We start from the raw sequence: 15,449 nt of genomic DNA on the forward strand, positions 1-15,449 counted from the left end.
TTATTTTATTTATTAATTACATTTTATAAATTATCAGTTAAAACACAATGTACATGTGCAGGAAACATGATGTGTGTGACTCTGTAATACACAGCAATAAACCATATAATCAAATTAAGAATATTTACACACGTGTCTTATAATACAATAGACTATGCACACACATACACACACACATTTACACACATTTACACACACACACATTCACACACACTTACATGCAACTATAAACTTACACACAGTGACACACCCACACTTTTACATTTACACATTCAATTACACATTTACACTTACATGCACACAGTTACACTTACCATTACACACAATTGCACACTTAATTACACACGCGCGCGCGCACACGCGCGTGCCCACACACACTTACAGGAGAGGTTTGGAGGTTTGGCTGGTGTATTTGCTGTACTCGCCCGGAGCGCTCCATTCCTCACCCGTCTGTAAAACAAACACACCTTTCTATACGAAGCACCAACCTCACAATCATCACAAAAACCTGCACAGCTGCAGGAACATTTTGTTTCACCTTCCCAACATGAGCGTGGAGTCGCAGGTTCTCCGGGTTCTCGTCCCGACTCATCCAGAACTCACAGTTATTATTACACGCTACTGCAAACACGAACTCACCTGGCAAACACACACAGTGAGAGACAGCGTTACTGGAAAGAACGGGGTGTGTGTGTGTGTGTGTGTGTGTGTGTGTGTGTGTGTGAGAGAGATAGACACCTAAACCCCTCAAGTTTGCAGTTATTAAGCCACCATTAAGAAACCTAATTTGTATTAAAATCAAATATCAAATGAAAGATTGTCTGTGCCCAGTTCTGTTCTTACTTACAGGAGAACAATATCTTCAGGCTCCATCATAGCACAGAAACTGCTCCAGTTAAAATCACTAATGACCTGTTTTTATCTTCAGACCAAGGCTTCATCTCTCTGTTAGTTTTACTAGATCTTAGTGCTGCATTCAACACTATAGATCATGATCTTCTCCTGGATCACTTACAGAATTACATCAGCATTCAGGGACAGGCATTAAGCTGGTTTAAATCCTACCTGTCCGATTGTTACCAGATATAAATGAAGAGCTATCAGGTTAATGAAAGTAAATTGTGGGGTGCCACAAGGTTCAGTTCTAGGACCCCTGCTTTTCACAATATACATGCTTCCCTTAGGAAATATTATTAGAAGGCATGGAATTAGCTTCCACTGTTATGCTGATGATACCCAGCTATATATCTCATCTTAACCAGGCGATATAGCTCAATTAACTCGGATAACTGAGTGTGTTAAGGAAATAAGAGACTGGATGTCCCATAACTTTCTATTATTAAATTCTGATAAGACGGAGATTTTGGTCATCGGCCCAAAAACCAGTACACAGAAGCTCCAGCATCTCAACCTGCATTTAGACAGGTTCTGTAACCACTAGTTCAACAGTAAAAGACCTGGGAGTTATTTTAGAGAAACTTGTCTTTTTAAAATAATATCAACCAAGTTACAAAAACAGTCTTCTTCCACCTTAGAAATATTTCTAAGCTAAGAAACATGTTGTCTATATCTGATGCAGAGAAGCTCTTCCATGCATTTATGACCTCCAGACTGGACTACTGTAATGCATTACTAGGTGAATGTCCTGCTTCATTAATAAACAAGCTTTAGTTAGTTCAGAAAGAGGCATCCCGAGGTTGCTCCAGCTCCAGTCATGTCCCACCTTATGAAGATTATGAACCTTTAAAGAAGTAGATGCCTGCAAACATCCCGAACCACCCAGAGACGCACCAGCACCATTTGAATTCCACCTCATGTGGAGTTTGGACATTGGACCTCTTCGAGTGTTTAAAGGCTCTGGCATGGAGAAGATGGTGATGGATTTATTGAACTTGAACACTGACCATTGGTTTGTGGGTGAATGTAGCCAAAGATCCTGAGGCCGTAATTCTTCCAGTTGGGAGAGACCGCAAGTTTCTTCACCGTGATACGAGACTGTGCAAAAAAAAAAAAAAGACAAACATTCTCTCTTCAGCTGTTTTCATAAGAAAAAAGTACCTAGAGAACCCTCTAGGAACCCTTGGAGAACCCTTTTCTTAGTGCTGTAAAAACTCCACATTTTTATTAATTATTACATTTTTTACAAGTTCTCAGTTCCCACAAGGGTTCTATCTGCAAGAACAAGAAAGAACAACTGAAAGGTTCTACACAGAACAGTTAAGGGTTCCTCAAGAAGTACATCTGAAGAACTTAAAAAACGTGTTGTAATGAAAAATAAAAAGTATTAATAAGGACCCTTTAAATGTTATCTAGAACCTATAAAAATTGTTGTGGTTTCCCCCTGGAGAAATCTTAAATGTTCTACAGAGGCCACCATGTTCTCAGGTTCTGCACAAAACATACAGTAGATACTTCCAAGATTCTCACAAAGAGACTTTAATGAAAGAGCATATTAGGTTATGAACGAGGAACATTAAAAACAGACAGGAGGCTTTAGCATGCTTAATTATCTAAAGAACCTTTAAAGAGAGAACAGAAAGAGTTGAAATTACGTGAGAATAGTTTGTGCACCTACGTGAGGGTACAGGGGGTAGTGTGGGTTCTTCCTGAGGCTAGCGATGGAGCTTCCACACCAATCCTCAAAGACATGAAGATTCGCCTGGCCTTTATACTGTAACCAAAAAAAATAAAAAAATCAAATAAAAATCATAACTGATGATTTTCCATGAAAATGTTTTTTTTCTTGCAACTTGAACTGTGTTTAAATAAAATTGATAAAAAGATTAAACAATTAAATATATAAAAAATATTTTTATAAGAAATATTATGGATGCATTACTGAAATAAAGAAATAATCAATTAATTGGCTTTTATAGATTTATGAGACATATGTTTCTCCATGTTACAGCCACAAAACTGTTCACAAAGAACCTTTCTGTGAGGTTCTGTGAGGTTCTGTGAGGTTCTGTGATGTTTTATAAAGTTTCTGTGAGGTTCTGTTATGTTTACGGTTCTGTGATGTTTCTGTGAGGTTGTGTAAGGTTCTATGATGTTTAAGGTTCTGTGATGTTTCTGTAAGGGTCTGTGATGTTATAAGGTTTCTGTGAGGTTTCTGTGAGGTTTCTGTGAGGTTCTGTAAGGTTCTGTGATGTTTAAGGTTCTGTGATGTTTCTGTGAGGTTCTGTAAGGTTCTGTGATGTTTAAGGTTCTGTGAGGTTCTGTAAGGTTCTGTGATGTTTGAGGTTCTGTGATGTTTCTGTGAGGTTCTGTGATGTTTTATAAGGTTTCTGTAAAGTTTCTGTGATGTTTCTGTGAGGTTCTGTGAGGTTCTGTGATGTTTAAGGTTCTGTGATGTTTCTGTGAGGTTCTGTAAGGTTCTGTGATGTTTGAGGTTCTGTGATGTTTCTGTGAGGTTCTGTAAGGTTCTGTGATGTTTAAGGTTCTGTGATGTTTCTGTGAGGTTCTGTAAGGTTCTGTGATGTTTGAGGTTCTGTGATGTTTTATAAGGTTTCTGTAAAGTTTCTGTGATGTTTCTGTGAGGTTCTGTGAGGTTCTGTAAGGTATGCTTCACAATACTCACACAACATTCCCACACAGATGAATCGTATATGATGTAAATAGGACTGATCCACACAGACCCAACTAAATGTTTAGAAAACTTTCCAAACCTTAAACTATTCACAGGGGTTTGTTTCTTACCTCCGACCTCCAGAGCTGAGGAACGTATCTAGATGACCAAACGATGTCCTCATTGGAAATCTGATCTCCATTCTGTCACACACACACACACACACACAGACACACACACAGACACACACACAGACACACACACAGACACACACACAGACACAAGCAATACTGTATCAATTCACTCATCAGCAGGATTAAGGTGAACTCTGTAGACCCTGTTGATGATTACTCCACAGGTGTGTATGTGTGTGTGTAGAAATGCCAATCATAGGTGGAGTGTGTATGTACAAAAGTGTGTGTGTGTGTGTGTGTGTGTGTGTGTGTGTGTGTGTGTATGTGTGTGTATGTGTATGTACTTAAGGGCTGTATAGTCATTAGTTTGCTCAATAAATCTGATCCTGACACACACCATGTGATTAGTGCAATTATTACACAATGTATAATTATTGCTAAAGAAACCTTTTGTAAGTGTTTGTGTGTGTGTCTATGTGTGTGTCTATGTGTGTGTGACTGTCTGTGTGTCTTTGTGTGTGACCAAATACATCATGCTAATTTGTATGTATAATTTGTATGTATAATGTGATTATTTGGGTGCCTGTTTAAAGAAAATGGTATGTAAAGTTATGGTGTGTGTGTGTGTGTGTGTGTGTGTGTGTGTGTGTGTGTGTGTGTGTGGTTTTAAACTTCAGACTGAACTGAAATCTTGAGTCAGCAGAAACAGAATTTTCTTTATTAAAGTAATATCCTGCATGGCCAAAAGTTTGTGAACACCTAACCATATGATTGCTAGGTGCTTCTTTTTGTATGTGCTCTAATCTTCTGGGAAGATGTTCCACTAGATATCTCTGGAGACGGGTACTGATGTAGGTGAAGGTAAGGAGGTGAGGAGGTCTGGGGTGCAGTCAGAGTTGACATTCATTCATGTTAAAAAGGGTTTGAGTTCTATAGCTGGAGATCTTCCACTGAAACCCGTGGAAAGCAGATCTTCATAAAGCTGAGACGCTGTAAAAATTCAAGAAATCTGAAGACGATTTAACAAATTTCAGTTTTCTACTGAAAACAGATTTGAAAGAAACTGTAACCATTTGACAGTTTAATGTTTCATATTACATCATTAATTTCACAAAATCAGGACTTTATCACATTAAAATTTGATTCAAAGTCATTAAAATATTTGTAATTTTAATAAAGAATAGAATGGAGACCTGAGACGTGTTTATAAAGTAAAAGTGAATGAAACCCTGACTGGTTTCTGAACAACATTATATACAACATTTCATTAAAACATTATAATTCAGTATTATTTCAAACCTTCAATCACAGTTACGAAAACAGTCTCATTATAAAAAAAACCAAAAGATTAATTTCATCATTTAACAAAAACATGAGTGTTGCTGGTTTAATATCTGCGCATCGCTCGAACATCTTTACCTCCAGCTTCTCTTCAAGATTCAGGTGATTTAGGGAATTTGCAGGTAACATTTCAATTACAAACGGAATAATGAAACTTCCATTAAGGAGAAGTTGCAGGCTGTGTGTGTGTGTGTGTGTGTGTGTGTGTGTGTGTGTGTGTGTGTGTGTGTGTGTGTGTGTGTGTGTTTCACTCACTCCAGACTTGACGTGGGACGCTTGGTCCTTCTGCTGACTGTCATCTGAAGAGACAGAGAAAGAAAATGAGGTTATAAACCATTAAACAGGAGCTTTTGTCCAATTGTGTTCATGTCACTCTCACCATCACCTGATCCGGTGTGAGAGATCACAACCCACTGACCAAATTACCAACAACAGTGTCGGATTTCTGCACAAACACTCAACCTGTTGGTGATTTCACACAAGACCTGAACATGTGCCAGTAATCCAGAGCTTCAGGATGATTATTATTGAAAAAGAAATTACCATAGAGTTCATTTAGTTTAATTTCACATTAGAATTTTATGGCACTCCAGCCAGACAGACAGACAGACACAAACATATATTAATAAAACTAAGTGAATTTTCTCGCTACATGGTCATGTGGTCAATTACTGCAAAATACAGAGTCCATGCTGCAATCTAAACAGCACATGGGTGAGGCCTAGCGGAAATTATAACCATCAGGGGGACGTCTGCCTGTTTACTGGTCTGCCTGTTTACTGGTCTGCCTGTTTACTGGTCTGCCTGTTTACTGGTCTGCCTGTTTACTGGTCTGCCTGTTTACTGGTCTGCATGCCTGTCAGACAAGTAGACAGACAGGTAAACAGACAGACAGACAAGTAGATTGACAGATATTTTAAGAATATAAAAATGCTACTGTTCACATCTAAACAGACATTTTTTTTATTTTTTTTTATTTGTTTGATCTTGTTTGTATTATTCAGATTAATTGCCAGTTTAATCCTGACTAAAGTTTGTGTTCAAGCTTTTGTATTTTGCATTTCAACTACAAGTTTATTTTTTACACTGTTTTGTTTAAATTGCTTATGCGGGTACATTAAATTCTGTAGTATGAAAATGACCTCAGTGTGATATTCCAAGTTGAACGTAACTTTTCTCTCTATTTGTCTGCTTGTTTGCATATCTGTCTGATGATCTGTGTCTACACACTTGCTTGCCTCTCTGTCTATCCGACAATATAATGTTTTATTGAAGAACATCTCGGCTGCTCTGAGCAGCTTATAAACACGCCGTCTCCACACCTAGACCGGTTATACAGCAGCCTCTTTTTGATTGCTGTGTGGTTGCTATAATAAAGAATCTGCCCCTCTCTCTGTCAATAATTTCACTTCAGGTCCATCAGATTATGCTAAAAACAAACAAAGAAACAAAAAAGATACTAATAATAAAAGTTCTCACTTATGTATTATTCATTATTAAGACTGCATGATTTGTGTGCCAAAGTTATTTTTACTTAATTTGTGCTATTTTTACTTAATTTACTTAATTTGTGCTATAGATCTTAAACCAATCAAAATGTTTACTTTTAGACTAATTTTAGGCCCCCAATTCCCCCCCGAACTATTCCACCAATCGCCTCTCATTAAAAAATCAAAGGAATGTTCCTGAAAAACACAACAACAGCAGGCAGCCATACCTGAAAGGTAACACACACACACACACACACACACACACACCTGCAGGTTCAGAAGTATGAAGGCATTTGCTTGCATTCAAACTCGTGTTTATATACAAGTGTGGGTAAAACGAGACTTCATTTGACTCTACAAACACTAAACAGAGTGACGTGAACTCTGAGAGAGCAGGTTACAACACGCACACACGCTTGCACGATTGCACGCTTGCACACGTACACACACACACACACAGTAGGAATGTACATCAAGACCTGCACATTCTTCATAACAGCAGCTCTGTCAGTAGTTCCAGTTTATATTAATGCGCTCGCTGATGCGTTACGGTTTCCATGGTAACCACTCATTCACGGGGACATGTACAGTGACACTGCGCTAATAATAAACCAGAATTAAACCACATGCAACGTGTAGGGAAGGAGCCTCCAGTGTCATTCTACTCATTACCATGACAAGCGTTTTTCAGTCTTTATCTGAAGTAATAATATCCCTGTGTTTAAACCTCTAGGACTTGTGCTTCAACATGTTCTCCATGGCTCCATTTCCTCCTCCCAAAATGGTTCCTTAGATCCTTTTGTATGCAAATTGACCTCTTTACACAACTAAGGCATTGAGCAGGTGAACCATGTCACCATGACATTTCACTTCTCTGCCCAAAGAATTATGAATTGTCTGTCAGTTCCGGTGTATTTAACTGAATCTGCAAAGGAAATAAAAGCTCTGTACACATCAGAACTCATCCTGCTCCTTCTATCAGCAGTCACATCATCCATACACAACCATGCTCTAACACCGCCTTCATGTTTGTCAGATGAGATGCTTTGGATCATGAGCCCTTCCTTTTCTTCTGGAAACCCTTTTCGTGCTATAATTCTGCTACAGGTCATTCTTGGTTTTATCTACAAAAAATCATGTTCCAGAAATGCACAGGCCTTTTTTTTTTTATGTTTTCTAGGTCTCCTCTTCTTGAGCTTCATCTCTTGATTGCAGATGTTCAAAATGATACTCCTACCTCCTCCAGTGTTCTCTTAACTGGATTGGACATTGAGAAGAGATTCACCAAGGTAACAATATTGCAATCATCTACTTGAGCTGTGCTTCATGGTCTTTAAAGACTTCAGTGTTGTGGAACTCACCAGCACAATTCTTTATTTCAAGAATGTACCTTAATATTGATTATTGATCAACACTCAACCACATCTTCATTGCAAGCACATTACAGTGGAGTAAAATGTATTAACTAAATTACAACACTGATCTTTAATGATAAAAACTGACATTATAAATATATTTTTACATTTATGGCATTCAGCAGACACTCTTATTACACACCAGAGTAACAATTATCTCATTTATACAGCTGACTTCCTCCTGCCCTAAGTGTTGCCATGAGCTAATGTTCCGTAACACACTCTGGTAAAGCCAAACTCTGAAGGCCTTAAACTGGACATCACAGCAATCTGATCTATATAATGCTTACTATATATATCATCACCTTCTTTCGGCTTCTCCCATTAGGGGTCCGTCCATACCCCCTGTCCTCTACCAATCAAACTACCTGCATGTCTTCCCTCACCACATCCATAAACCTCCTCCTTGTTCTTCCTCTTTTCCTCCTTCCTGGTGTCTCCATCCTCAGCATTCTCCTACTGATATACCCCATGTTCCTCCTCTGCACATATATATATATAAAATAAAAGCACACACACTACTGAGTTCCGTTTATCTGTTATTTTTGGACGTGGGGAAATGTAGCTTGAGGAAACTGCGGTTGAGCAGGTAAACACTGTAAAAGTTGTGTTGAGGTGAAACGTGATGAACACAAAAGCACGTTTTAAAACCAACACTGAGTCGAACGTTTATCTGTAACAAAACACAAGGTTGGGTTTGTGACTGAACCAAAACTGTCTAAAGGACCAGATTATTCCTCTGAAATGAACTCAATCAGAGTCCCGGCATCACCACAACACACATTTAAATAGGACGAGAAGACGATGCCCTCATCCAGAGCGACTTACAGCTGAGCACTTGGGGATTAAAGGCCTTGCTCAAGGCCCGGCAGTAGCAGTGTGGTGGTGCTGGGATTTGAACCTACACCCTTTCGACTCAGAATACAATGATCTTAACCCCTGAGCTACAACCTTCCATCATGCTTGGTGTATAAACAAACGACAGAGAAGTTGATTACAGGTGTGGAGTGAGCAGCAGTGCAGGGTGTAGTCACAACTCACCTGGGGATAAACCTGGGAAATAAACAATGATCCACTTTAGAAATCTCTTTACTCATTCGATTCATTAGAACCAGCCATGTAACAGAACTAAACCAGTTCTGTCTCCTTCATCCTTCTGAACTACAGTCCACAGTTTACATTAATAAGGGAAGTGAGTCGATTCTCAGGAACCGATTCAAAGGCTAAAAAATGATTTCTTTACTAGTGGGTTTTAATTATTGGAGTTGAAATCACACGCAGGGAGCTCACGTGAGAAAAACCTGCACCAGGTGAAAAAGAAAAGAAACAGGGGGAAACCGGAAGTCGCGATCTGCGCGATGTGCGTTATTATTATTATTATTATTATTATTATTATTATTATTCTAGTATAAACCTACCGACGTTATCCCACGTGTTAGTGGCCACGTATTCCAGATAGGCAGAGATCCCCACGACCACCAGCACCGCCCCGAACAGCAGGTATATTCCGTTCCTCTTGATTTTCCTCAGCGGGAAAAACGGCATCATTACCCCGCCAGGCTGCTCCTCAGCTCGGTTCTGTTTTCCTCTGCAGGTCACTCGGTCTCGGGACGTGTCATGTGCACGTGTCCCGGCGACCCTTCAGCGCGTTCCGGACCGTGTCTGAGCCCCCGGAGGAGCCGGAACATCATCCCGAGTCCAGCACGGATTAATTTTTATTATTATTGTTAAAAGTATTAAAATAAAGTTCTCCTTGGGCGCGTGAAGGTGGAGGCGCGTCTCTCCGTCGTGTCGGTGGAAGTGGAAGTGGAGAATCTGGAGCGGAACCTCCGCAGACTTTTCGCCGGACCGGTACAGAACCTTCCTCGGGAGATTCCCCTTTCCACCCTACAGGTAGGATCTGGGCCACGCCCTACAGGAGCAGGGGGAGAGGGGGGGGTTCTGACGTCACTACTCGCGGCCAGGTAACAGCAAGTTAACAGCAGGAACCAGCAGAACTGTTCATCCAGCAGCAGAACTGTTCATCCAGCAGCAGAACTGTTCATCCAGCAGAACTGTCCATCCAGCAGCAGAACTGTCCATCCAGCAGCAGAACTGTCCATCCAGCAGAACTGTTCATCCAGCAGAACTGTTCATCCAGCAGAACTGTCCATCCAGCAGCAGCAGATTTCCTTCATGATCTCCTCGTGCTGCAGTCACATACACCACCGTTTGTGTGTTTATATAAAAATATCACATTTAATCAGTTCATATTTTTTTATCGGTTAATCTTTTTTGTTAAATTCAGTGTAGAACAGTTCTGAAATAAACCTGTTACTGAACACAAGCAGCTTTTCCGTGTTTCTGTACTTTAAAGAAGTATTTACATTTAAAGAGACTTTTACTGTAACTTCACCTCATTACCAAGTCAAATATTTTACTTTTTACTCAAATACATTTAGTGAAATCAGTCGTTTAACTTTTATTTATGAGTGGATAAAAAGCGAGTCACCAATCAGGATCGAGCGCACGCGCTGTTTTACACGTGTTCTGATCGACGCTCGGTGCATCTACTGATCACCAACATCAGTTCAACATCAAGCAGAACATTTAGAGAGGAATAAATGATGAACTCGAACTTGCTCATGAAGGTTTTGTGTTCATGATGATTGTAATAAAAATCACTCAGTGTTTAAGTCATTAATCTCATTCTATTAATGGATCAGTGTTCAGTACATTTGAAGGCAAATACTTTTGTACTTTTCCTCAAGTGAGTAATTAAATGGACACTTTAACTGGAGTAATGTTCTACCTACTGTATATGAACTTTATCTCCACTACATGGTGTGTGTTCTTTGCCCACCACTCGTTAAATGTTATTATTTCTTTATTTTTCTTGCACACTGTTGAACTGCTCGTCCATTCCTTTGTTTTGTATTACAAAAATTGTATAAAAAAAAAAAACAATTCTCAAAGAATAAAAAAGAAAAAAAATATATATATTATTATAATTTTTTTTTTATACAAAAAATTTACCTCACTTACGTCTTGCACATATTCAGAATTTTCATTTATATATATATATTAGGGCTTTCCAAATTAACTCGGTATTAATGCATAAAGAAATATAAAAATTAAAACCTTTGGTGTGACACATTTATTCACTGCATCCTTTCATTACTCAGATATAGCGCCAAGTCTCAAATCAGCACCAAAATCCACCATGATGCACAGACCCGGCAAATAAAAGCGTCCGTGTGGAAACATAGCAAAAGTTTAGTTTGGTGTCCTGATGATTTACGTCATTTAAAACGCCATAAACATTTACAAGAATATTTAGTCTTCATGCTCCATATTGAGTTCGGTTTCACTAATAATAAACATACATTTGCATAAAGCATCAATATTTGTCCATGCGCATGTCGATTATTATTAAATATTAAATTTGTTTTGTTTATTTAGCAGCAAGAACCCCATATTTTCATGTGATTTAACACAACAATCCATTTATGCACAATAATAATCTATATATATATATATATCGCCTACCATCTACGCCTGTAAGTTGTGTATTATACCTGTGTTTGTGGATTCTATTGTTTTACACCTCTTTTACTAACACACCTCTTTAAGCACAACACATCTTACACCAGCAATTACAACCTCCGTGTGTAGAGAACAATGCTACAATTTTGTAATGACTTTAAATGTGGTTGAACATGCAGGAATAACTCTAAAAATCCTCTGAAACTGGAGACTCCTTTCATAAACATTCCATTATCACATTTCTCTCTACATAAAAACTTCATCATACGAGTTTAAATAAAACTTCAGCTACGCTTCTGTTCACTTTCCCACTCCAGGAGACTGCCTCAAGTGAAGTGTTTGTGAGTGAGTTTGTTGAGCTTCTTTGCACAATCTAAAATCTAAAACATGTTCTGGTTCTTAACACATTTTTGTTTACTACAGAATTCTGGATGTTTTCTTTCATAGTTTGGATTCTTCAGTATTAATGTCCAATGTTGAAAATAATACAAATAAAGAAAAAAACAAGTGTATCCAAACTTTTGACTTGTGAAACAAGGTTTCTGTTGGCTGTGTGTGTGTGTGTGTGTGTGTGTGTGTGTGTAATTTTATCCAGGCGTCAGTTTTCTCTTGCCAGGGGACGTGTTGCTTTGCTACGGTGTTAGCGGGTGGGATTAGTGTGAAGCAGGTGTGGGGAGAATACACACACACACACACACACACACACACACACACACACACATACAGCAGAAACCTTGTTTTTACTGCCTACTAATAATTGCAAAATGTTTATGTGTGTTTGATCAAAACGATGATGATGATGATTCAGTAACAGGAATCCACAGGAACAGTGTAGATGTTCAGGTGTGAGAGAAAATCTCCCCAGAGCTGTTCTTCTGTTCTTCTGCACTTCTGCTCTTTAATCTGCACATGACACACACAGTAATCACAGTAAAAAGTTCTGCCTCCTTCACACTCAAAGCTTTTGTGTAATTTAAACCTCAGTCAGTGGATCAGGTTTCACAAAGAAGTTGCTTCACGAGTTGGTGCTTGATGAAGCCTGAAGCAGTTGTGCAATTGTCTTAACTGTGGGTTAAAACAGATGATGTGTATTTGTGTAGTGTAGTGTGATGTAATATTTCATTGTATATTAAATGCTGTACCTGTGCACCAGAAAATAAACTCGAATTATGAACCGTAGTCGCCATTACTATAGATTTATTCAACAGCTCCACCTAGTGGCAAGTTATAATCAGTACAGCTTCCATTTTTACTTTACACATTCGTTATCAATTCTATTGGAATTAGTTTTTCCAGAATGTTACACTAAAGCACACACACACACACACACACACACACACACACACACACACACACATATATATATATATATATATATATATATATATATATATATATATATATAGAGAGAGAGAGAGAGAGAGAGAGAGAGAGAGAGATAGATAGATAGATAGATAGATAGATAGATAGATAGATAGATTAGATAAGATTAGATTAGATAAGATTAGATTAGATTCAACTTTATTGTCATTAGACGTGTACAAGTACAAGGAGACAAAATGCAGTTTGGGTCTAACCAGAGTGCAATAACAGCAAGTGCAGGATATACAGTGTTTACATAATTTACATAGTTAAACAGAACAGTATTATAGGACTATAAACAGTAATTTACAGATTTTATGATTTACAGCTTTTGTGGTACTTGTTAATATTTTTACCATCACATTGTGTTTCTTCATCAATAAGCCTTTTCTGCTCACCAGGCCACCATGTTGAAAAAGTATTTTGTTTAAAGTTCAAAAACTTGAGTACAATTAAAATAAAATAAGATGCAAGAAAGCTTCCCATTTACCCTGAACCGGAATACACACATAAACATAAATACACAGCATGAAAAAGAAAATCCTAAAGCTGAAATACATCGCGTGTCCACTAGAGGGAGTCCACAATGTCCACAATGAGACCCTGACTTTTAAACTACATTTTAAAGAGTTATTTATACAGAATGATATAATCATTTACAATCCAATCTTACATAATACACGAACATTTCGAAGAAAATAAAACATTTTTATCAACATAACTGCATTTTTTTTTTTTTATGTGTGGTCTCGAAAGTGCATATATATATATATATATATATATATATATATATATATATATATATTATTCACAGATTCTACATGAATATAAAATCTGAGGCTTTCACCAAAGAAAAAATCTCAACGTGTGCCCACTTGCAGTTCCATCAGAACCTCAAACCCAGTTAAATATTAGTGAAAAGGCTAAAAATGATAAATAATAAATGGTCAAAGGAGAGTTTGAGTAAAAATCACCTGTTCAGAAAAAGAGAAAACACAGTAAAACGAATGACGAGTTTTCATGACAATAAACTTAAATTTGGTGTAAAAATCACAATTTCTTCTTGTTTATAGATTTTCTTTTCTTACTTTTTGAAGCAGACAAAATTCAGCTTGTCATTGCAATTTTGGATATTTAAGGTGTTTGACGTGGTGTTGACGGATCCACAGCGGTACGGTGGTGCTGGACATTGAGGTGGCATTGAAACCTGGTCCCCCAGCAGCTCCCTGCTCACCCACAGCCATATTCCATTAATGAAGCTCAGCCCGGTCCACACGTTCTCTGTCTGCGTCTGCGCCGACTCTTCTATCACCTGCTGCAGACTCGCCTCGGAGATCACGGAGGCCAAACCAGTGTATTTAGCCCTGCAGTAATCCTGAGCCTCCTCCCAGGTCATTTTTATTTTCACCAGGATCAGGAACCGATAGCAGTAAAAACCTTTCTTGTTCATGCAGAAGCCAGTGTTCCAAAATCCTTCAGTATTGGTGAAAACACATTTGACATATTTACTAGGGCAACCTGGACACCAGTTGAAGAAAGTTGGGTCTGAATCATTCAAGGTGGTTATGTTCACTTGCAGCCCGAGCCAACCTTCAGAACCCGATCCACTCTTTATGAGGCGTTTGTTTTCCACGCTCGTCGTGACGTTGGCCAGACCCGTGTGGTTATTCCTGCAGTATGTCTTAGCAGAAGCCCAATCTGTTATGTTGTTAATGAAAGTGTACTCTCTTATCCAACCCACGGCTTCACCACAAGCCAAAGCGAGCAGGAGAAGAACAAGGAGCAGCTTCATTTCTGCTCTTAATGGTTGGAGCTCAGTACGTCTCTACACAATGTCTCTATTCGTCTACACACACCTTAACACTAAGTCTTATTCCTGATGAGGTCATTTTAAATTCATGCAAATCAGAATCGTGACAGAGAAAAGAAACATGCTGCTCTTGTGCAAAACAATGTTCTGTAATGAATCTGAAAGCATGACAGGTTGATGCACGATGACGATACTGACAACAAAACCTGGGAAAAAATGCTGGTGAGTCTCTTACACTAAACCACAAACCTCAGGTTTGAGTTTAACACTTGTTTTTCTCTTAATTTCCTTCTATTTATTCAGTGTAACCGTATTTTAATAAAACAAACAGGTGAAAATAATAAACATTATATTTAATTTGATATTAATTTCTGCGCACGCTGCATTCATTTGGGTTTTTTTTCTTTTAAAACAACAACACTGCCACTGCTGGGCCCCTGGGAAAGGCCCTTAAACCTCACCTTCTCAGAACCTAAAAAATAATGTAAAATATTTAAACTAATCCTCAGTTTCAAATCCAGTCATAGAAGAATATTTTATCTGAAAATTGTAGATTCACACTGAAGGCATCAAAACTATGAATTAACACATGTGGAATTATATATGGAATTATATACATAACAAAAAAGTGAACTGAAAATGTCAAATTGTAGCCACCTTTTGCTTTGATTACTGCTTTGCACACTCTTGGCATTCTCTTGATGCCTACTTTGAAGAACCTACAATATGACATTTTCAGTTCACTTTTTTGTTATGTATATAATTCCATATATAATTCCACATGTGTTAATTCATAGTTTTGAT

The 15,449-nt window shown here is 38.2% G+C and overlaps 2 protein-coding genes across 2 annotated transcripts in view; both read right to left on the reverse strand.

The window, feature by feature from the left end:
- The window catches only part of b4galnt3b (beta-1,4-N-acetyl-galactosaminyl transferase 3b), a 19,455-nt gene extending 9,190 nt beyond the window's left edge, over nucleotides 1-10,265 (reverse strand). The window contains exons 1-7 of the mRNA XM_046864727.1: nucleotides 9,367-10,265; nucleotides 5,299-5,342; nucleotides 3,700-3,771; nucleotides 2,576-2,671; nucleotides 1,905-1,995; nucleotides 539-639; nucleotides 383-450 (exon numbers count right to left, since the gene is read on the reverse strand). Coding sequence (XP_046720683.1) covers nucleotides 383-450; nucleotides 539-639; nucleotides 1,905-1,995; nucleotides 2,576-2,671; nucleotides 3,700-3,771; nucleotides 5,299-5,342; nucleotides 9,367-9,496 — 602 coding nt within the window. The 5' untranslated portion in view covers nucleotides 9,497-10,265. The remainder of the gene's footprint in view (nucleotides 1-382; nucleotides 451-538; nucleotides 640-1,904; nucleotides 1,996-2,575; nucleotides 2,672-3,699; nucleotides 3,772-5,298; nucleotides 5,343-9,366) is intronic.
- A 3,412-nt stretch (nucleotides 10,266-13,677) lies between these two features.
- LOC124396127 lies at nucleotides 13,678-14,647 on the reverse strand. The gene is made up of 2 exons (XM_046865134.1): nucleotides 13,924-14,647; nucleotides 13,678-13,809 (listed from the first exon to the last, which is right to left on the reverse strand). Exons 1-2 carry the CDS (start codon nucleotides 14,625-14,627, stop codon nucleotides 13,806-13,808), a joined length of 708 nt encoding a protein of 235 aa, XP_046721090.1. The 5' UTR covers nucleotides 14,628-14,647; the 3' UTR covers nucleotides 13,678-13,805.
- Nucleotides 14,648-15,449: the final 802 nt, after the last annotated feature.

This window comes from Silurus meridionalis, chromosome 13, assembly GCF_014805685.1.
Source record: "Silurus meridionalis isolate SWU-2019-XX chromosome 13, ASM1480568v1, whole genome shotgun sequence".
Lineage (NCBI taxonomy): Eukaryota > Metazoa > Chordata > Actinopteri > Siluriformes > Siluridae > Silurus > Silurus meridionalis.